The sequence below is a fragment of the Mobula birostris genome, chromosome 6, assembly GCF_030028105.1.
Source record: "Mobula birostris isolate sMobBir1 chromosome 6, sMobBir1.hap1, whole genome shotgun sequence".
In the NCBI taxonomy this organism is placed as follows: Eukaryota; Metazoa; Chordata; class Chondrichthyes; order Myliobatiformes; family Myliobatidae; genus Mobula; species Mobula birostris.
The window spans coordinates 155,364,464-155,386,249 of NC_092375.1; the positions used below are offsets into that span (position 1 = coordinate 155,364,464).

The 21,786-nt window shown below is 38.7% G+C and overlaps 1 protein-coding gene across 11 annotated transcripts in view; it reads right to left on the reverse strand.

Annotated features, from left to right (window-relative positions):
* Positions 1-1,284: 1,284 nt before the first annotated feature.
* LOC140199488 (glutaminase kidney isoform, mitochondrial-like) overlaps positions 1,285-21,786 on the reverse strand; it is a 90,276-nt gene continuing 69,774 nt past the window's right edge. For 2 of the 11 annotated variants that reach the window (XM_072261664.1, XM_072261663.1), the window contains exons 15-19: positions 12,004-12,065; positions 5,032-5,108; positions 4,873-4,936; positions 4,208-4,355; positions 1,285-3,553 (exon numbers count right to left, since the gene is read on the reverse strand). In XM_072261664.1, coding sequence (XP_072117765.1) covers positions 3,524-3,553; positions 4,208-4,355; positions 4,873-4,936; positions 5,032-5,108; positions 12,004-12,065 — 381 coding nt within the window. In that variant the 3' untranslated portion in view covers positions 1,285-3,523. Of the gene's footprint in view, positions 4,356-4,872; positions 4,937-5,031; positions 5,401-12,003; positions 12,066-21,786 lie in introns of those variants that run through there. The other 9 variants (XR_011886426.1, XR_011886425.1, XR_011886424.1 and 6 more) reach the window with 9 other exon arrangements.

A 21,786-nucleotide genomic window follows, 5' to 3' on the forward strand; every position in this document is an offset into this window, starting at 1 on the left:
TAACATCTGCCTATTTAAAAATTATTTTTGATACCAAGTAAAATTCCAAACAAAGATCTCAGCACCATTTCTTGTGGGATCTATTGTTTGCACTAGTAAACTACTCTTAATTCCGCATCTCAGCTTTCTATATTGAAACTAATTAACTTTCTATTCCATTATTTACCATCTGCAATCTGGCCTTAATCGTTATTGTGTCACACAAAGACCTTTTAGTATGCCATGTAAATTAAATCTCCAGCATTATCCTTGCCAACTTTCTCTGATCAAGATGGCGCTGGTGATCATTGGCAATGTTCTATATTTCTTTTGAATTACTCTCTCTACAAGTTCACTCTCACTAACCCTCTGAACAATGTACTTTTAAATCATCCTAATGAACTACAGCTCTCACATTCATCTAAAGGACTTGGCGATCAGGCAGGTATGGCGCCTTTAACAGGACAAAAGTTGATTGCCATGGCCGGAAGGGAGTCAGGAAGAGTGGACTACAAGCCAGGCTGACACACAGGGAAATGAGCCCCCCTCTACCCAGCACCTTGCTGGCAAATGTGCAGTTGCTGCAGAACAAAACTGAGGACCTGAGGGCAGGATTGCTGTATCAGAGAGAAATGAGAACCTGTTGTGTTCTATGCTTGTCTGAAACGTGGCTTTCTCCCAGCACACCAGATACAGACCTGAAGACTTCTCGATCTACAGAATGAGCAGAACTGCTGATTCGGAAAAGGCAGAAAAGAGGAGGTGTCTGTTTCATGATAAACTCTCGGTGGTTCTTCAATTTGTTGATTAAATATGCTTCTCCTTAAAATATTTACACCATAACTAATCGAAACTTAATTCTACCCTGATGAGTTAGATGGAAGTTAGCCATAATTAAGAGATATCATTTAATTTCATCAAGGAGAAAAAGAGAAGAAAGTGGAAATTCAGCAGACCTTTCCAACTGTGATTATGATTCACATAAGATAGTGTTTCTCATGGTCTGGGGACATGTTTTCTTTAAAAATACCATAACTGATCACTTTTGCAAGACAGTGAAGCTGTTTCCCTTGAGAAACTGGGGAGATAAGTCATGCATTTTGCTTACATATCCTATTTTAAAACCTTGTAACTAGCAGAACCATGGAGAAAGGAGTAATAAACAAATGATTACAACAAATAAAAATAGTGATTTTGGGAATTAACTTTTCCAATCAATGTAGCATTAGCAAGTTTGGAAATCAGTACTGCACTTTGCGCACGAAATAAGGAATCCAAAACTTTTCTGCATTTAATTTATTCTGTATTTAACACACCCTGCCTATATCTTTAAGTAAATATCTTGCATTGCCTGCAACACATCAAAATTAACATTACAGATTGAAAATATCAAGCAACAATCAAAAAGATTGCTGTTAGCAAATACATTCAACACCAAAATACTTGGAAATACATGTCACGATATTCAAAAACAGTTATAGCTACACACTGTCCCTTGGTTTAAGTACAATCAGAGGCCAATACTACCACACGTTAAGCTAAGTTCTACACTGAAATAACAGCAATGGATAGAAATACATTTTAAATGAAATACAGGTTGAGTACCTCTTATCCGAAATTAGAAAATACTTCAGAAATCTGAAATTTTTTGAGCGCTGACATGATGTTGCAAATGAAAAATTCCACAAGGTGCTGGAAAGGCTCCCAGTCAATGCACAGGACTGTGTACCACAAACAGTTCTGAGAAGTGACCTCACATCCATAATGAACAGAAGTTAATGAAAAATAGAAAAACATTGAATAAAGCAAAAAATTAAAATCTTGATCAGGCATTGAAAGTGGATTAATCAATGGAGAGAGCATATGACACTTAATGGCATGCTGATCGTGAAACAAGCAAAGATCTATCACAACAAACTGAATATTGTAGGTAATTGTTTCATGCACAAAATTATTAAAATTATATAAAACTATCCCCCTTCCCGTTGTACTTGCTATGCAAAGGGCAGCTGTTTGAAATCGATGGTGGATAAGACGCCTCGTGCAGCACTGGAACCTGGTTATAGATGCGGTCTGGGGTGGTCATTCAACTCCGACAGTCTGTGGAGAATCCAGCTCCTTCACGTTAGAGTGTGCTCCAACTGAGGACTGCTCACTTTGTGAGCTTCACAACAACTGTACGTGCAAATAGATTCCGTGTTTAGACTTGGGTCCCAGTCTCAAGATATCTTGTTATATAAATGCAAATATTCCAAAATCTTCCAATCCTAAATATTTCGGATAAAGGGTACTCAAAACAAAATTATGCTGCAGTGCTACAATCTTTCTAAGCAAGCACAGACACAAATAAGAGCATAAAGCAAACTTTGGCAGATAAGACTCCAACACACAAATTACGCTTCAAATGCAATTATTAAAGAGATGGGTATCCTGCAGGAATGCAAATGATTCATGCAAAAATGCAGCACAGGAAGGTTTTCTTAAATGCAACTAGATTGAGCAAATCGGAACTACAGTATTTCAGAAACACTCTTACACTCAAGATTCCTAGACATGGTTCTAGGGCAACTTGTTTTTAGAAGCTTTGTACATAAAAGATCATCAGCAAAAAAGTTTTTTAAAAAAGCCAAGTTACCTCAAAAATAAGAATGGAAAATGGTGTTTCAGAAAATTTCATCCAAATCAACAAAATGGGCACATTAGAGCATTAGACGAAGGGATAGCAATAAGTATCTTTTTCCATTCTTTGATTAACGTTTAAAGCCCTAAGAATGCAAATACAAATGCAAAATTATAATCCACATAAGTGACAAATATTTATGTCTCTAGATAAAGGCATAAACTGTGTAGCCTTTTGTAATGTCATGCTTACAAATTGCAAAGAACAATGAACATTTTCTGATGCAAGCGACATACAGAAGCATTCACTGCAATCTCTACAAATAGCAGCTTGTGGCAGCACGAGCACAGGATAGTTTTGTATATTTTAACTAGTTTTGATGCTAAAGTATAATGTTAGTGGTCAGTCTATTTTCAATAAATTACTACAAACTATTGGACTAAGTCCAACACAAAAATAAACAAAATCTTACACTTGCTTAAAAATTCAAAGTACCACTGACAAACTATTCCCTAAATTGTCTACAACTAAAACTTCAACTAAAAGTGAACAAAAATTTGATTTAAAAACTTTCTAATTAAAGCAGGCATCCGAAGAGTTAGTAATTACCTTATTCTAAACATCAATAAAACAGGCAAAATGTTGGAAAAATTCATTTTTGAGAAAGTAGGTAGAACTTGATAAATAAATACAGTACAATATTTTTGTCAGTCAATCATTTGCATTCCTTTGAGATATTTACTTACAAAATTCACAGTAATGTAACATGAAGTCTCTTCTGTTTAGTGGCCCTTAAGAATGTGGGGAAAAAAGTCAGCAGTGAATGAAACTGCAAACTGAACAAAAAGGAAAAATTTCAAGCAACAAATCCTAAGCAAACGCATACAGGACAACAGTGAAATAATGTTTCTGTACTCCTCATCTTCAGTGTGGCCTTTTGAAGTCATCATGCAACTAAAATTGGACAAGATGTATTAGATAAACAAAGGTCAACACTTACTGGTCAGTTCAATGATCTGCCTTTAACACATTTGGAACAATTGATTGTTCAAAGATTTGTGCAGGTAAAATTGCCTCTACTGGTAAAACATCCTCACAATATCTACTGGACACAATAATGTTTATTCACATTTTGCAAGGATATTGCCAACAAGTTATGAACCACAACAATAACTATTTCCTTATGACTTTATTCTACAACTAAATATTTTCCAGTGTTTATAAGCCAGGAGATGCAATGATCTTATCACTTTCTACTATTCATATCATTCAGGACTTCATGGCAATTTTATATCGACTGTAAGACAACAGCTTCCTAAAAATCTTAAATTGTGCTGAGATTATCCTGCTCGCTTTTCCCTAAAACACACATAGAACTTAGTGCATTATTTCAAGTCCCAGAATCATCACTCAAAATGAGCACTGGAGTATTTTCTTAATTTTGCCCAGGCATTTGTTTTTCTAAACGACATCAAAACATTTCAAATCTAAACTACTAGAGCAATTACTTGCCAAAAATACAACACTATTTTACAAGCATCACTAAAATGTCAGTTTGGTTTTGTTTAATTCAGGACAAAATTACTGTGGGACATTGAAGAACTATACCATGCTGTCTATGTTCTCCTTGGAGTGCTTTTCTTTTCCATTGTTCGAGTTTTCTGAAGGTATATATTGGTTTTGGTAATCTTGAAGGATTGTTACAATATCATGGTGGCCAAAGTGAATTGCCTCATCCACAGGTGTGTTGCCCCACCTGAAATTATATTTTTATATTATAAAACAGGTTAAGCAATACACTCCAGCAAAACCACCCAAAAGAAATCATAAATAGCATTATAATTATTATGTTAATTTTTCAGGAGAATTTGACCTCCAACAAGGCCATCTTCAAAACTTGCTATGAATCCACTTATGAAAATAAAATAACTTTTTTTTCCTTTATCGAATTTTATATTTTGGGTTGAGCTGTTCATCCCAAAGATTGTTCTAATTATTACACAGGTTGCTCTCTCAAGATTTCCTATTACAAAATTTTACATACATTTAGAAAATAGATTTTAAAGATGAATAATCTTAACAGGGTAACTACTTTGAATATATGATTTATAGGAGATAAATCCAGAATTAATCAAGAAATTAACACAATTATTTAAAAAAACAAGCAAGACTATCTACAGGCCAATTTTCTTTAACAGAATTTCTTTTACTGATTCTGCTGAACTAGATGGACTAAGCAGGTTGCTTATGACATTAAATCATTATCAACTTACCTATCTTTAGGGAACGGGTTTACTTTGCAAGCTTCTAATAAAAAGCGAACCACCTCCACATGGCCTATAAATGAAAGTAAATCTGTGAAATTCTGAATTATTAATTGACTTCTTCACCATGCTATAAATGTTATGCTATTTTTAGAAATTAAATTGTACCTTCAGCAGCTGCTACGTGCAGTGCTGTTCGTGAGTCATAGTCTCTTTGCTCCATATCCATTGCAGACAAAGCAAACCTAGAGTAAAAGAAAAGTAACTGTTTAAAAATAGATCCAGTAACTTTACAAGCTGCTTTATTCTATTACATACAGATAAAATAACGTGTAACCATGGATAGGCGAACCAAGTTCGATTCTTGCCACTGACTGTAAGGAGTCTGTACGTTCTCCCCATGACTAAATGGGTTTCCTCCAGGTGCTCTGGTTTTCTCCCACAGTCCAAAAACCTACCAGCTGGTAGGTTAATTGGTCATTGTAAATTGTCCCAAGTTGGGGATTGCTCGGCGTGGCTCAAAGGGCCAACTCCATGCTGTGTATCAATAAATAAAAAAATACAAAAATGCATGCTGTTAAAATAAACAAAATGCAAATTCCTTCCAGTACTACTTCTTCATATGACTTGCAACTGTGCAATTATAATTGCTTTAGGTTCTTGTATGTGAAATAGCTAATAATGATGACTTAACGTCAGAGCCCTATCAGATGGACATCCACAGACTTTTTTTTGCTAGCAGCACTGTATCTTTAAGCTGCTTTTAACCAACACCATAATATTGACTCTCCCCATTTTAGGCATATCAAGAAGGCGAGTTCAAACTGCTCAACTATTTTAAACTGTTTAACAATTTTTATAAATATAACACCACTGCAAAGAAAACCTAAACTTTGAATCAGACTGTTGTCCAGGTCTGTTCTTCCTGAATCGTGACTTCCATGTTAGCATTGTTAACAAAACTCTTGACCACATTTCAAGCATTTTCCACACCTCTGCCCTCACCCACTCTCCGTCATCCCCATTTTCCACCCCACTTGCATCTGCTTTCAACGGATCATTCCCCGCAATTTCTGCCACCTCCAGGTAATAAAATGTACCTTCCAATTTTATTTTCGGCATTTCACTGGAATCCTTCCCTACACTACTCTCTAGATTTCTTCCATTCCAAACAACCACCCCCAAGGCACTTTCCACTGCAAACACAGGCAATGAAGTTCTTCCTCCTACCTTTTTTTCCTGGAGTGGAGAATATGCCCAACTCCATGTGCTGACACGTCTATAGCTGGTGACTCCCACATTTTATTTTACTGAGGAGCTTTCATCTATGTTCTCAATCTCCAATTTGCTCCCATTCACTCACTGATCAGGTAGTTTTATTTACTGCTTACCCCCTTTAGTGACATTCTTTCACACCCACCCCCCCCAAACCCTCGCAGCAGTTTAACAAATTTCTATTTGTCTCCTTCCAATTTTAAATGAACGGTCTTTGATCTCAAACATTAAATCTACTTGTCTTCCCATGCAAGGCCCGATTAGCTGAGTATTTTCAGCAATTTCTGCTTTTATTTTGTTAACAAAAGTCTGAGGTTTGGCAAGGCAGCACAGATGAGGAGTCAGTTAGAACATGCAATGTTTTTTTTAAAAGAAATACAGCAATTAACTTTTAAAACAAAAAACAAACTACAATAATGAAATAAGATAGAGATGCAGGATCAAGTGATGTGTTGCAGCTGAATGACATGGGAACTGATGGACCCCATTGTTGCTCTTGGTAACCACATCTGCAGCAAGCGAGGGCTGCTTAAGGACCTTGGGCTTAAAGTTAATGACCTGCATGATGTTGAGCTTCAACCACTGTGGTGCATCAGGAAAGGGGAGACTTGGATGATGACGAGCTTCAAACACTGCGGTGCATCAGGAAACAATACCTGGACACTGTTTCAGGACACAGTCCTTTGGTGTGTGGTCAGGGGTAAGATGGTGTGACTGTTAGTGAGCCAGGTAGGGAGATCCAAGAGGTAGCGTTGGAGAAGCCTCAGCCCTTGAGCTTGCCAAACAGTTCTGAGATTGATACTCTCTCTGAGGATGAGAGTGGGGGCTATAGGAAGGACGAGCAACCGAACTCTGGTACTGTGCTTCAGGAAACCACTCAAGTGGGGGGATGGAGGGTGGGAAAGTGAATGAAATGCAGTTGTAACTGGGGATATTATAATCGGGGAACAGACACAATTCTCTGTTGCAAGGATTGAGAGCCCCAAAGGCTGCGTTGTCTGACTGGTATCCAGTTTCGGGATATCTTGGAGTGGGAGAAGTAGTTACCATGGTCCATGTGGGTGTTAACAATGTGGGAGGAACAAGGAACGAGGTTCTGCTGAGGGAATTTGAGCAGCTAGGGACTAATTTAAAATACAGAACCAAAAAGGTAACAATCTCTGGGTTGTTAGCTGAGCCGTGTGCAAATTGGCATAGAGTAAATAAGATGGGAGAGCTAAATCCAAGGCTCAGAAATTCGTGAGACATTGAGACCAGTAATGGGGAAGGAAGGAGCTGTCCCAATGGGATAGGTTCTACCTGAACCATGTTGGGACCATGGTCCTGATAAATCAGCCCAAAAACACACCACCAAAATGTAGACAGGCTCCGACAGTAGCAAGTCCACCGTTGAAAGAAAAAGCAGTAGTAAAAGAAGTGAAAGAGGTAGTTTCATGAACAATCTGGAGGATGTCACCATCGGTCACTTTGTTTGCTGGTGCTATCTTCTTCCAATTTTGTCAGTCTTCACTGTGAAAGAGTGGCGCGTGGCCAAGTGGTTAGGGCGTTGGGCTCACGATCTGAAGGTTATGGGTTCGAGTCTCGGCCAAGGCAGTGTGTTGTGTCCTTTGAGCAAGGCACTTAACCACACACTGCTCCAGTCTACCCAGCTGAAAATGGGTACAGGCAAATGGGGGGGGGTTAACCTCGTGATAGACTGGCGACCTATCTGGGGTTGGGGGGGGGGGGTGGTCTTGTACTCTCAGTCGCTTCAAGCTACAGAAACCGGCATAAGCACCGGCTTGATGACAAAGGCTCGGGACAGACTTTGACTCACTGTGAAAGACACCAGCAGCATGCCTCAAATTCAAAAGGGTCGGGGGGCAGAAGTTAGTGTAGTCGCTATTACCAAAGAGAGGCTGGCTGTGAAGCTGAAAACTCGGAAGGCAGATACATTAAGTCACTTGGACCAGATGGACTACACCTCAGGGTTCTGAAAAAGATAACTGAAAGATAGTGGAGGCATTAGTAGTGATTTTTCAGGAATCACTGCATTCTGGAAAGGTTCTGAAGTTCAGGAAAACTGCAAATGTCAAAAGCCAGGGAATTGTAGGCTTCACTGTTTGGGAAGATGTTAGAGTCCATTATTAAGGACAAGATTTACAGGTACTTAGAGGCACATGATAAAATAGGCCAAAGTCAACATGGTTTCCTTAAGGGTAAATCTAGTCTGACAAATCAGTCAGAATTATTTGAGGAAATAACCGGTAGGGTAGGCAAAGGAGAGTTGTGGATGTTGTTTAGTTGGATTTTAAGAAGGCCTTTGACAAGTTGCCAGACATGAGGCTGTTATAAGGGATAAGAGCCCATGATATTATAGGGAAGGTACTAGCATAGACAGAAGGCAAAGAGTGGGAATAAAGTGGGCTTTTTCTGATTGGTTGCCAAATGACCAGTGGTGTTCTGCAGCCCGAATTGGATCCACTACATTTCACACTATATACTAATGATCCAAATGATGGGTTTGATGGATTTGTGGCCAGGTTTGCAGATGATACAAAGATAGGAGGAGGGGCGGCAATGGAGTCTGCAGAAGGACTTGGAAAGGTAACTGGAAACCAATGCAGATAAGTTTATGGTCATGCACTTCAGTAGAAGCAATAAAAGCGCAGACTGTTTTTCTAAATGGGGAACAAATTCAGAAATCAGAGGTGCAAAGGGATTTGGGAGTCCCTATGCAGGGTTCCCCAAAGGTTAACTTGCTGGCTAAGTCTGTAGTAAGGAAGCCAAATGCAATGTTAGCATTCATTTTGAAAGGACATTAATATTAAAGCAAAAATGTAATGCTGAGGCTTTGTACGGCATTGGTCAGACCGCACTTAGAGTAGGTACAGTCGACGTTTCAGGCCGAGACCCTTCGTCAGGACATGACGAAGGGTCTCAGCCTGAAACGTCAACTGTGGCCTGATGAAGGGTCTCGGCCTGAAACGTCGACTGTACCTCTTCCTAGAGATGCTGCCTGGCCTGCTGCGTTCACCAGCAACTTTGATGTGTGTTGCTTGAATTTCCAGCATCTGCAGAATTCCTGTTGTTTCTACACTTGGAGTATTGTGTGCAGTTTGGGCCTCTTATCTAAGAAAAGATGTGCTGGCATTGGAGAGGGTACAGAAGAGATACAGGTGAGTGATCCTGGAAATGAAAGGGTTAATGCATAAGGAGCGTTTGATGCACTATGCCTGTACTCTCTGGAGTTTAGAAGAGGGACGGGGATCTCAATGAAACCTAATGAATATTGAAAGACCTAGATAGAGTGGATATGGAGAGGTTATTTCCTACAGTGGGGGAGTCAAGAACTAGAGAGCACAGTCCCAGAATAAAAGGACGGCCCCTTAGAACAGAGATCAGGAGGAATTTCTTTAGCCCGAGGATGGTGAATCTGTGGAATTCCTCGCCACAGCAGCTGTGGAGGCCTAGTCATTTAGGTATATTTAAAGCAGAAGCTGATAGGTTCTTGATTAGTAAGAGTGTCAAAGGTTATGGTGAGAAGGCAGAAGAATGCTTGGGTGGGATAATAAATCAGCCATGATGGAATGGCGGAGCATTCTCAATAGGTTGATGGGCCTAATTTGCACCAATGTCTTATAAATGGCGAAGGCACTCATATCAGAAATAGATTTATCTAGGATTAATCAGTTAAGAGTCATAGAAAAGTAGAGCACAGAAACAGACCCTTCAACCCATCTAGTTCATGCCAAAACTATTTAAACTGCCTACTCCCATTGACCTGCCCTCCATTCCCCTATCATTCATGTACCTATCCAAACTTCTCTACAATGTTGAAATCGAGCTTGTATGCACCACTTGTGCTGACAGCTCGCTTCATACGCTCACGCCTCTCTGAGTGAAGAAGTTTCCCCTCATGCTCCCCTTAAATTTTTCACTTTTCAAACTTAACCCATGATGTCTGTTTGTAGTCCCACCCAACTTCAATGGAAAAAGCCAACTTGCATTTACCCTATCTATACCCCTCTTAATTTTGTCTATCTCTACAAATCTCCGCTCAGTCTTCTACATTCCAAAGAATAAAGTCTCATTTCCTTGTAACTCAGATCCTTCAGACCCTGCAACGTTATTGTAAATTATCTTTGTACTCTGCCAATCTTATTTACATTTTCCCTGTAGGTGGGTGACCACAACTGCACACAATACTCCAAATTAGGCCTCACCAGCATCTTATACAACTTCAACATAACATCCTGTTTCCTGCACTCAGTACACTTATTTATGAAGGCCAATGTGCCAAAAGCTTTCCTTACGACCCTATCTACCTGTGACACCACTTGCCATGAATTCCCAGATCCCTTTGCCAAGTATTCCCAGATCCCTTTGCTTTATCACACTCCCCAGTTCTCTGCCATTCACTGTGCAAGACCTACCCTGGTTGGTCCTACCAAAGTGTAACACCTCACACTTGTCTGCATTAAATTCCATCTGCCATTTTTCAGCCTATTTTTCCAGCTGATCCAGATCCCTCCACAAGCCATGATAGCCTTCTTTACTGTCTACTACACCGCCAATCTTTGTGTCATCCACAGATCTGCTGATCCTGTTAACCACAATATCATCCAGATCGTTGATAAAGAACTCTGTGGCACTCCACCAGTCACAGGCCTCCAGTCACACGCAACCATCTACTACCACTCTCTAGCTTCTCCCACAAAGTCAATGTCTAATCCAATTTACTACTTCAAGTTGAGTGCCTACCGACTGAACCTTTTAGACCAGCCTCCCATGCGGGACCTTTCAAAGTGCTTTGCTAAAGTCCATGTAGACAACATCCACCGCCTTGCCTTCATCCACTTTCCTGGTAACTTCCTCAAAAAACTCTAAAAGATGGTTAGTCACGACCTACAATGCTGCCTATCCCTAACCATTCCATGCCTGTCCAAATACTTTTATATCCAGTCCCTTAGAATACCTTCCAAAAGCCTTCCCACTGCTGATGCCAATTCCTTCAAGAAAAAAAAATAAACTTTGTAGTGACAACTACAAAATATTTTTTCCTGATGAGTTCATGCAATTTACTTCCTTGGTGGTTGCAAGACAAATAAGTTTAAAAGAAAACCAAAGTGGTCCCCAAAATACTTGTTTTTATATCTCTAAGGAGAACTGTTATCGTGTTATTGTGAGCATCAGCACCTTTTGTACATTCTGCACATACAGTATGATTAATGAATGTAGAAATGTATTTGCCGAAACCATTATTTGCTGCTGCATAAGCATTTTCATTTTACTTTTTATGTAAACTGAATACTCCAATAAATCAATGACTGTCGAGTAATAGATACTGCGGGGGAGAAAAAGCCTTGCAGATGGCAAAGTTTAAAATGGCTTAGGATATCAAATGTTCATTAAACCCAAAATGTATTTGCTTAAGTTGCTTAGGAAAACCTTTCACAAAGCAAAACCTGCCACAACACTATGCTATTTAAAACCAGCAATTATTATAGTGGTATTACTATCTATTTCAATTCCAATGAAATCTCTTAAAATCATTTGATCACTTAATGCAGTTCCAGTTCATCCGCTTAGAGGCAAAGTCTGGGGTCATAAAACAACATTACTTTTGAATAACAAACTTTAATGTGGCTGGATTGATAACAACAATAAGCAAAGTACAACTCCTTTGAATTCCCTTATTTCGCGATAACTATATACCTCTCCCATAACCCTTGGGAAAAAGTTCTGGAACTTTTGACTGCATCCGGCACACCAAACCCGAGTGTTTTCAGTAAAAGTGTTTGCAAATATGAATCCATGTACCAAACTCAATTAGTTGAACATAAACCCAACTATGACCTGATGAAACCCTTGAAGAAATCTTACCTTCTGAGTGCAGACACATCCCCAGTATAGGCAGCAAAGAGAAGATTGATTACAGACTTCACCTAAAAGGGGTTTAGCAAAACAAAAATCCATTGTCAATTTCTTGTGGGATTTATAGTTTCTCCCATAAGTATGAAATAGTTAAGGCAATAAAGTTATTAAAATCCCAAACAGGCTCTTCCATACATTTTAACACCAGGATCTAACAAAATAAGAAACTGCAAAAGGTCATTCAGACTCCTCAAAAACAAAGCCATTTATTGCTCTAAATTCTTTTTTCCATCCTTTCCAAATGTATCTAAATTTAAAACACTGGTTTGTAATACACACTTCTTCTACATCTCTAAACTTATATCAAACTCAATGATATTCTAGCTAATGGAAATAATGCTTTCCTGTTAACTCACTTATTCCTCACAAACCCTGAATAACTGTTAGAAATTATTTGCCTGTTATTTGAAGTTTTGTGCTTCAGTACGTAAAGGCTTAAATTTTGCAAGAAAACCATGTTTTTATCCAAGCTTACCTGATCTTCATATTTGGGCATCCTCCAACAATTCTAACACTTGGGAGAATCATTCACAATTTTTCTGAAAGCTTTTGTAATATTTGCCCGTGACCATTTCCGCTGCCCCTTACGCAAACACGAGGAAATCTGCAGATGCTGGAATTTCAAGCAACACACATAAAAGTTGCTGGTGAGCACAGCAGGCCAGGCAGCATCTCTAGGAAGAGGTACAGTCGACATTTCAGTCTGAGACCCTTTGTCAGGACAAAGGGACTCGGCCCGAAACGTCGACTGTACCTCTTCCTAGAGATGCTGCCTGGCCTGCTGTGTTCACCAGCAACTTTTATGTGTCTGCTACCCTTTACTCTTACTGCTAGTCTTTGCTTCCTAATATTTTCATGGCAAATATATCAAACTTGAGTATATACCTGTATTCTGTTTTTTATAATGACTCATGACTTCATGTAGATGTCTCTCACGTTCCAGCTTGTCATTTTGTTATACTGATTTATTTATACTTATACTTTATTGTCGCCAAACAATTGGTACTAGAACGTACAATCATCACAGCGATATTTGATTCTGCGCTTCACACTCCCTGGATTACAAATATTAAATATTAAAAATGGTTAAAATTAGTAAATATTAAAAATTTAAATTATAAATCATAAATAGAAAATAGCAAAATGGGAAGTAAGGTAGTGCAAAAAAACCAAGAGGCAGGTCCGGATATTTGGAGGGTACGGCCCAGATCCGGGTCAGGATCCATTCAGCAGTCTTATCACAGTTGGAAAGAAGCTGTTCCCAAATCTGGCCGTACGAGATCTTCAAGCTCCTGAGCCTTCTCCCAGAGGGAAGAGGGACAAAAAGCGCATTGGCTGGGTTGGTCGTGTCCTTGATTATCCTGGCAGCACTGCTCTGACAGCGTGCGGTATAATGTGAGTCCACGGATGGAAGATTGGTTTGTGTGATGTGCTGCGCCGTGTTCACAATCTTCTGCAGCTTCTTTCGGTCTTGGACAGGACAACTTCCATACCAGGTTGTGATGCACCCTAGAAGAATGCTTTTTACGGTGCATCTATAAAAATTAGTGAGGGTTTTAGGAGACAGGCCAAATTTCTTTAGTTTTCTCAGGACGTAAGGCGCTGGTGGGCCTTCTTGGCAGTGAACTCTGCTTGGTTGGACCAAGTCAGGTTGGTGTGTAGTTTTACTCCTTCTATCTTCTACATGATTGGCCACCATTGTGTTTAATACAATAAGACTAAGCCACATGAAGCAAAGACTCTGCTCATTTGTAGAAATTCTATATAAACATCCTAACATCTCATGTTCTGGTAGCTGGGTTGCAAATCCTCTTCAAACCCTTGCCCAATTAAAATGAACCTTTTTTTCATTGATACACATTGTCAACTGGGGCTCACACTCTGTACCCCACTTCCCATTCTTAATCTCCAGCTACAAAAAAACAATGGTTCTTTAAGACACTTCTGTACAAATTTCGGCAAGTCAGAACCATCCAACCAGCTTGTGTCACTTCAAAATGGAGAATTTGACAATTTCAGGCAATGAATGTCCCCCTGGCCTAGGAGAGAGCAAAATCTTTTCTAACCAGATAGATGAATTGTTGAGAGTCTGACCAGTAATCCCTAGCCTTGTAGTGCATTTTTCCTCATATGGACACCACACTGTTGCCTTAAACAACACTTTCACATTCATCTTCACCAGATGCCCTGCATCAACCTGGTTGTGGGTGCCTGGTTCTTTAGTTTGCTGCCCTTCTTGTTTGTTCTTTGAGAAGTTAAACAAAGGTAACTTTTTTAAAAATAAACAATGCTTTCAATGTGGGAGAAAGGAAATGGAGAGAGGAGTGAGGAACCAGCATATCAAGCAACTGTAATTTTAGAACTGGCTCAGAAATGCACCACTTGCAACAGTACAAACATCTAACTAGTACATGCCTTGGGAGTGCTACTTTAAAATTAGTTTTTTTTCCATGTAGTCAGTTTCTGAAGCCAATGCCAGTAAGTTTTAATCAGTCAGTTTGTTGTTGGGCAATGCACCCAACACCCCCTCCACCCACCCACAACAATGTGATAAAGAAATTATTCTTCCAAATTATTTAAATCATTAAGGCTCAGCTAATGTTTCACCTATATCTCATTATTTACAATACATATCTAAACGTCTGAAAAATGCTTTGCCATGGGACCTTGGCCATCTCCACCACTCTCCACTTTGTACTGAAACACCTGAAGCATAAGGTGTTATGCCAGAATGCTTTTTTTTTTAATCAACTACAACACCATACTCTCCAACAAGTTGGCCATTAAACTACACAATCTGGGTGGGAAACGAAACATCAATTTTCATTTGGGTTCTTACCAATCGCACCCACTCAGACGAGGCAAGTGCACGTCAACCTCCCTGACCCTGAACAGTGATGCACCGCAGGGATGTGTACAAGGCCCACTCCTTTATACTCTTTTCATCCATGACTGTGCTCCTGCCTATAGCACAACTCCAACATCAAGTTTGCAGAGGACACCACAGTGATTGGATTTATTACAAATAACAAGAAAACAAGAGACAAAGTTCACAAGTTGCCCGAATGGTGCAAAAATAAGCTTTCACTTAACATAAAAAAGAGATGGTCATCAATTTCAGGAAATCAAGAAGGTAAGAACAAGCTCCACTATTCATAAATGATTCATCAGTGGGGAGAGTTTCCAACTTTAAGTACTTGGGAGTGTTCATCACAAAGGAGCTCTCTTAGACCACCAACGTAGTAAGGAAGGCTCAGCAACACCTATACTATCTCAGGAGTTTAAAAGAGAGCGAATCTACCCGAAAAGCTGCTGGTATACCTTTTTCAATAAGTAATTGAGAGCATACTGACCCACTACATGACGGTATAGTACACCAGCTGCAAAAAGATCAAAGAAAAGGCACTTCAACGAGTCATCAGGACCGCACAGAACATCATTAGAACATAACTACAACTCATGATGTCTACGGCAGGTTCACAAAATTGTGATGGACTCATCCCACCCCAGTAATCACCTGTTCAATCTCCTACCATCCAGCAGGAGGACAGAGACATCCAGAATGAAAAACAGCTTTATTCCCAGTGCTGTCATACAACTGAACAATGCCCCTCCCCATCCACCCATAGTCCATAGGCACTATGGACAAACTCTTAAGTGTAATACATGGGTGTAATTCTTGAAACTATTTGAAATTTAATCATTTTATTTTATGACATGGACACATGCAACACTTGAATGGCACAGTCACTGTTTCTTTTAAAATTAGATTTGTTTGTTTTTAATTCAGCAGATGTCATTCTAACTCCGACTTTATTTTAAATTTAGTCATTGTGTTTTTAGTAACCGAATTGTCAGTAGGCTGTTTTGCAGTCAATGTAGGAGCACTGCGATCTTGTTGACCTCAGCAATGACAATAAAGCTCTAAATGTGAATGGACTGAAAGTGGGCAGGGCAAGATAGATAAAAAAAATTAAGGTATTTGTAATGTTATGTTAATTCAAATTCAAATTTTATGTGAATAATAGTTCAATATTGCCTAAGATTTAAATCCATTTTATTTAAATCATTTGCAATTAATTTGTAAAAGTAAATGTCCTCTTATATTTAATTTCCAAGACCTGAATAACAGATGCAGTTTTTAAAATGAATGAAGGTTGTGATATTTAATTTAATAACTATTAATTCCAAATTACATGCCAAAAATAATGCCAAAGCCACAGTTTAAAAAGAACTATTTCCAATTCATCACTCAGGGACATTTACAAGCAGAAAACTTTCAAAGTGTCTTTTCCCTAAGTGCTACAAAGGTTCCTCAGCCATCTGTTTCACCAGCACGTCAAGTGCAATAAACAGTGGTGGAAACAAGCCATTCAATAAGAATCAGTTTGACTGTCAGATTATTCAGCAGAAGAAAAAAGCTTTTGTTTTCCTTTGCTAAGTATTTTCACTGATACTTCAGCTCATCTGACCTGGAAAGTCAAAGAAAGATGTGGAAGTTGTGTAAGCAAAATAAGTAAATGTAGTAATTGCCTATATGTAGGCAGACAAAACTGATTCAATTTAATTATACCCACTCAAAAATTTGCAAAGTCTATCTATCCAATGCTCTTATTATGACCTTTATTTTTGAATACATCGTAATTTTCTCTTATCAATGTAAATATTTGTGCTTTTCTGAGCTTCTGAAAAGAATCACAGCACAAAATCAAATCCTCCTGGTCCAACTAAAGCAGCTACTTTAGTTATGAAATTAGTATTATTCAGACCTGTTTCAAACAGTAAAAAGCACCAATCTGTGGGGAAGGCATCAATAACATAAATCAGTTCATTATGATAGTTTTGTCAAAAGAATGGCACCTACTTTAACCAGGCAGTCACAAATAGCACAAAGAGCTTTACATTTAATAGTGGTGCTAGAAAGTCTGTGAACCCTGCAAAATTTTCTCTATTTCTGCATAAATATGACCAGATCTTCATGCGCCCTAAAACTAGATAAAGAACCCAATTAAGTAAACACAAAAAAACATTATAATTGTTCATTTATTTATTGAGAAAAATAAACAGGTATTTATTGGAAAAAGTATGTAAACCTTTGCTTTCAGTAATTGGTGTGAGCCCTTCGTACAGCAATAACTTCAACCAGACATATCCGGCAACAGTTGATCAGTCTGGCATGTTGGCTTGGAGGAATTTTAGAGCATTCCTCCTTACAGAACTGCTTCAACTCTGAATGTTGGTGGGCTTCCTTGCATGAACTACTTGCTTCAGGTCTTTCTACAACTTTTCTATAGGATTCGCTCTGATGTTGAATTATTCTTGTTTTTCAGGTCATTGTCTTGTTGCATTATCCAACTTCTATTAAGCTTCAGATGATGGACTGCTACCCTGACATTCTCCTGTAAAATGACTCATACAATTTTAAATTCATTGTACCCTCAAAAATTGCAAGCTGCCTAGGCTCTGAGGCAGCAAAGCAGCCTCAAACCATGACGCTCTTTCCACTATGCTTTACAGTTGGGAGTGAGGTTTTGGTGTTGGTTTGCAGTGCCTTCTTTCCTCCAAACACAGCAATGTGCATTTCTGTCAAAAAGTTCAACTTTTGTCTCATCTGTCCACAGACGTTGCCCCTGATGCATTGTGGACTATCCCGTTGGTCTTTTGCAAACTTTTGGTGTTACCCTTGGGTTCTTTTTCACCTCTTTCAGCATTGCACGTTGTGCTCATGGTGTGATCTTTGCAGGATGCCCACCCCTAGGAAGAGTAGCGATAATACTGAGTTTCCTGCATTTGTAGACAATTTCTCTTACTGTGGACTGACGAACACTCAGGTCTTTCGAAATGCTTTTGTAGTCTTTTCCGGCTTCATGTGTCTCTACAGTTCTCCTTCTAAGGTCCTCTGTAAGTTGTTTTGGTTGAGGCATGGTGCACATAAACATACCTTTCTTGAGAAGAGCAGGCTCTGTCAGTAACCTGTGTGCGTCTTTTTTTTCTATAGGGCAGGGACCTCTACAACCCACACCTCCAACGCCTGACTCCAAATAGCTTTTGTAGAAGGCATTACCCCAGTGGTTCACATACTTTTTATATTACATAAAATATTGGATTATTTTTCTCAATAAATGAAGTATAATGTTGTGCGTTATTTATTTGGGTTCTCTTTATCTACTTTAAGGACTTGCATGAAGATCTGATCACATTTTAGGTCATACTTATGCAGAAATAAATAGAGAAAATTCTACGGAGTTCATAAACTTTCTAGCACCACTAAGTTGGAGAGGAGAAGATGGCGGTATGACACAGCGCGCAGCGGCCACTCCGGCGATGAATATCTGTTATCTGTCAAGTAGGGTGCCATGCACAATCCTGATTTGATAGAGGCAGACGTGAGAGCACGGAGGAACATCTGGTGAAACTTCTGAAATGCCTGCTTTGCTGCCACTGCTACTGTGTGATCTAGAATCTCCGGAGGGGAAGGCCCTGAGTCCTTGGCTTTGCTTGTTGCTTGGCAGCCAGGGCAGGGTCAAAGCACTTGGTAGAGATGGTGCTCGGTGTCGGAGGGCTGGTCGGAGGCTCGAAGTTTTCGGACGGACTCAGTCGGCTGCTTCCAGGGTGCTGCATCGGCAAGTTTACGGCGCTGGAGGTTCATGGCAGGAAGAGTTTCTCCCTTCTACTGTCTGTGTGAGATGATGAGGCTATCGGGACTTTGAGACTTTTTTTTTTAACCGTGCCCATGGTCTGCTCTTTATCAAATTACGGTACTGTTTTGCACTGTTGTAACTATATGTTATAATTATGTGGTTTTTGTCAGTTTTAGTCTTGGTGTGTCCTGTTTCTGTGATATCATACTGGAGGAACATTGTATCATTTCTTAATGCATGCATATCTAAATGACAATAAACGAGGACTGAGTGTCCTCTTAATCTAATCTAATCTAATTTAATAGAGACAACTTTCATGAATGATAAAGCAGACACAAATACAGAGGCATCATTTCAAATGCAGCTTCCTTTATAAAATGGAACAGAATTCCTTTGTTAATTTTAATTGTTATATCGTCTGAAGGACAATACTGAACAACAGCGAGACTTTTAAAAGATCAAGAGAAGGGTATTATTTGGATAGATCTTTCAAAGGACTACTGCAGACAAAGTGGGCTGGAAGCTTGCTTTATGCTTTAATGGATGGACAATTTCGTGTAAATAAGAAAAGTAGGAATTATACAATAACTATTAATATTCAGCATGACTTTCCTACCAAAAGGAAGTAATTCAAATAGCTCAAACATACAATTACCACAGCATAAATAAGGGCCTATTGTATTGGCCGGTTCCACTTCCTGTCCCTCCCTTCCAAAATAGAAGAACAAAGGCTGAAATTGAAAACAGGATTCTGACAGCACTCGCAGGTGACTTGGTATCTGTGGAAAGAAACAGAACTAGCATTTCAAGTCAGTAATTTTAGAATGTTTGTCCTTCCAGAGCTCCTGCCTCAGTTGTGATGTGTTTCCATTTCTTTGTTTTTTCAGTTCCAGCAGCTAATTTTCCAAAATAGGAAGGCCCTGGCGTGGAATGCAACGTGATAGTCAAGAACTGGATTTTTGTCAGCTGTGAAAGTTGACATTGATCATTTTAGTTTAATATATCTTCATATATGTTTAACATTGAAACATGTAAAAGAATTGATGTAAAAGGGATTAAAGTTTTAAGGTTTTGCCAAAAATGCAAGTACTGAGAAAGAATTAAACCAAAGCACAATTAATTAGAAAGCAGTTTACCTTCACTTTTGCTTACTAAATTATTTTGCACTGGAAATCAATGTCCAGTTAGATCAAAGTGGCTCTTCAAAGGGCAAGATCTGCAAGCAACTCCCAGAATTCTGACTTTCACAGCACATCCACAGAGCTACAAGCATACACTTGCACTAATTGGTTCACAATAAGGTTCAACACGCTGATGCTCATCTGATTCACAAGCCTCTCACTAGAAAGACCTTTACAAGCTGAACATCTATTCATTCTATGTTAAATCTTTTATGTACTCATTCTTCCCCAGATTTCTCCAAAATTTTCTTTGATGTGTTGGTAGGTATTTTATATTCTTCAATGGATCCACATCCACCCAATCACATTATTCATCACATCATCTGTTCATTCTAAAGTGGAAGTTTCCATTTTTTTTCCTGGTGACAGCATTGTCCCCATTCAAAAATCCTTTCCACACATTATCATTCTTCTTCCCCATCCCCAAAGTTTAGCATAAAATATTATACTTCAAATTTCTGAAACAAAACTATTTACATATTTGGTAAAGTGCAAGAATATTAAACTCCTCGCTAAACTTGGGAATTCCTTTGACTATTTTTGATACGTTATTATTTTTTCTATGCGCCATTTGGCTTGTCTTTTCTTAGCAGTTTTATGATCATTGCAAAACACCTGATAGCTTATGCATTTCCATTTCTATATTCTTTTCTATAGGATGTAGTTTTAGTATCTTATATATAAAGATGCTCAAATATTTCCTTCCAATGTTAGCATAACCTGATATCCAACTCTACAGTATTTGTTCCATCACTATTTGGAAGACTGGATTTAATCAGAATGCCTAGGTAGCAACACATTTCTTTCTACCTGCTATATAATGTAGGTTCCCATTACTGCACATTCTCTTTCAACCTCTTCAGTGAAAATGGAGGTGATCCTATTCAGAATCCCTTCTGTTATAGTCCCTGCTCATCTCACAATAACAATGCACATCTTTAGTTCTCTTTGGAATAAGTTTTAGGGCCCATGGGGCATTTTAAGACTTAAAACATTTTGCATAGTTTTCTTAAATTGCATTCCTCTAAATTATGTCACTAAATATCTTGTATAGCTTTGATCCTATAGATTCTACTTCATCCTCATCACCATTTACCAATCCCACTAAATTCAGTGTATGGATGATATTTTACTCAAATTTTAATATTAATTTCTAATATAGTGCTCTTTTTCATTCCATCTTTGTGACCATAAATATTTCCTTGTTTACTTTCCACAACACTCCACTATCACAAGACCTATCACCCCAACTAAAACTGGTACATTAATTTTTTTTGCACTACTGGTCTCAATCACCACTTTCAAATCCTCCACAACCTGGATCAACACGTTGACATCATGCAGAGGCCTGTGTGCTTCAAGGATTCCATCAAGCAATGCTAACTCAGGGCCACACATGTTGGAACAGATGCCAGACGAAGATTGATCCAACCCCGGCTCTGCCGTACGAAACAACAACTACTTTCCAATACCGGTCAATAATCTCTCCCTTGTTAATCTAGAGAGAGAATTAAGATCATGGATCAATATCTGAATTTTACAACATCTATTCACCTGCTTTCCCCAAGGCTCTCATTTTTAAACTGTCTCAATTTACATGATCAAAATTATCTAGAGACTAGACTACTGCAATGATTTGCATTTTACTTACTTGATTTATGTGGCTGTTTTTGGTGTAGAGATGGGAGCCCTATGCAAAACTAATTAATGGACATTTAGCTGATGAGAATCTTGAAAAAAAAAACTGATTCTGTACTTTTATTCAAATGGAAAAAATAATTGTTCATCACAAACTTGGGCTGCTACTTTATAGAATTTCTGAAAATGGGCAATAAAACAGATGGGGATTTTAAGTACTTTACATAAGTGAACTCATGTTGTAGGACATTTACATAGCAGTTATCAAACTC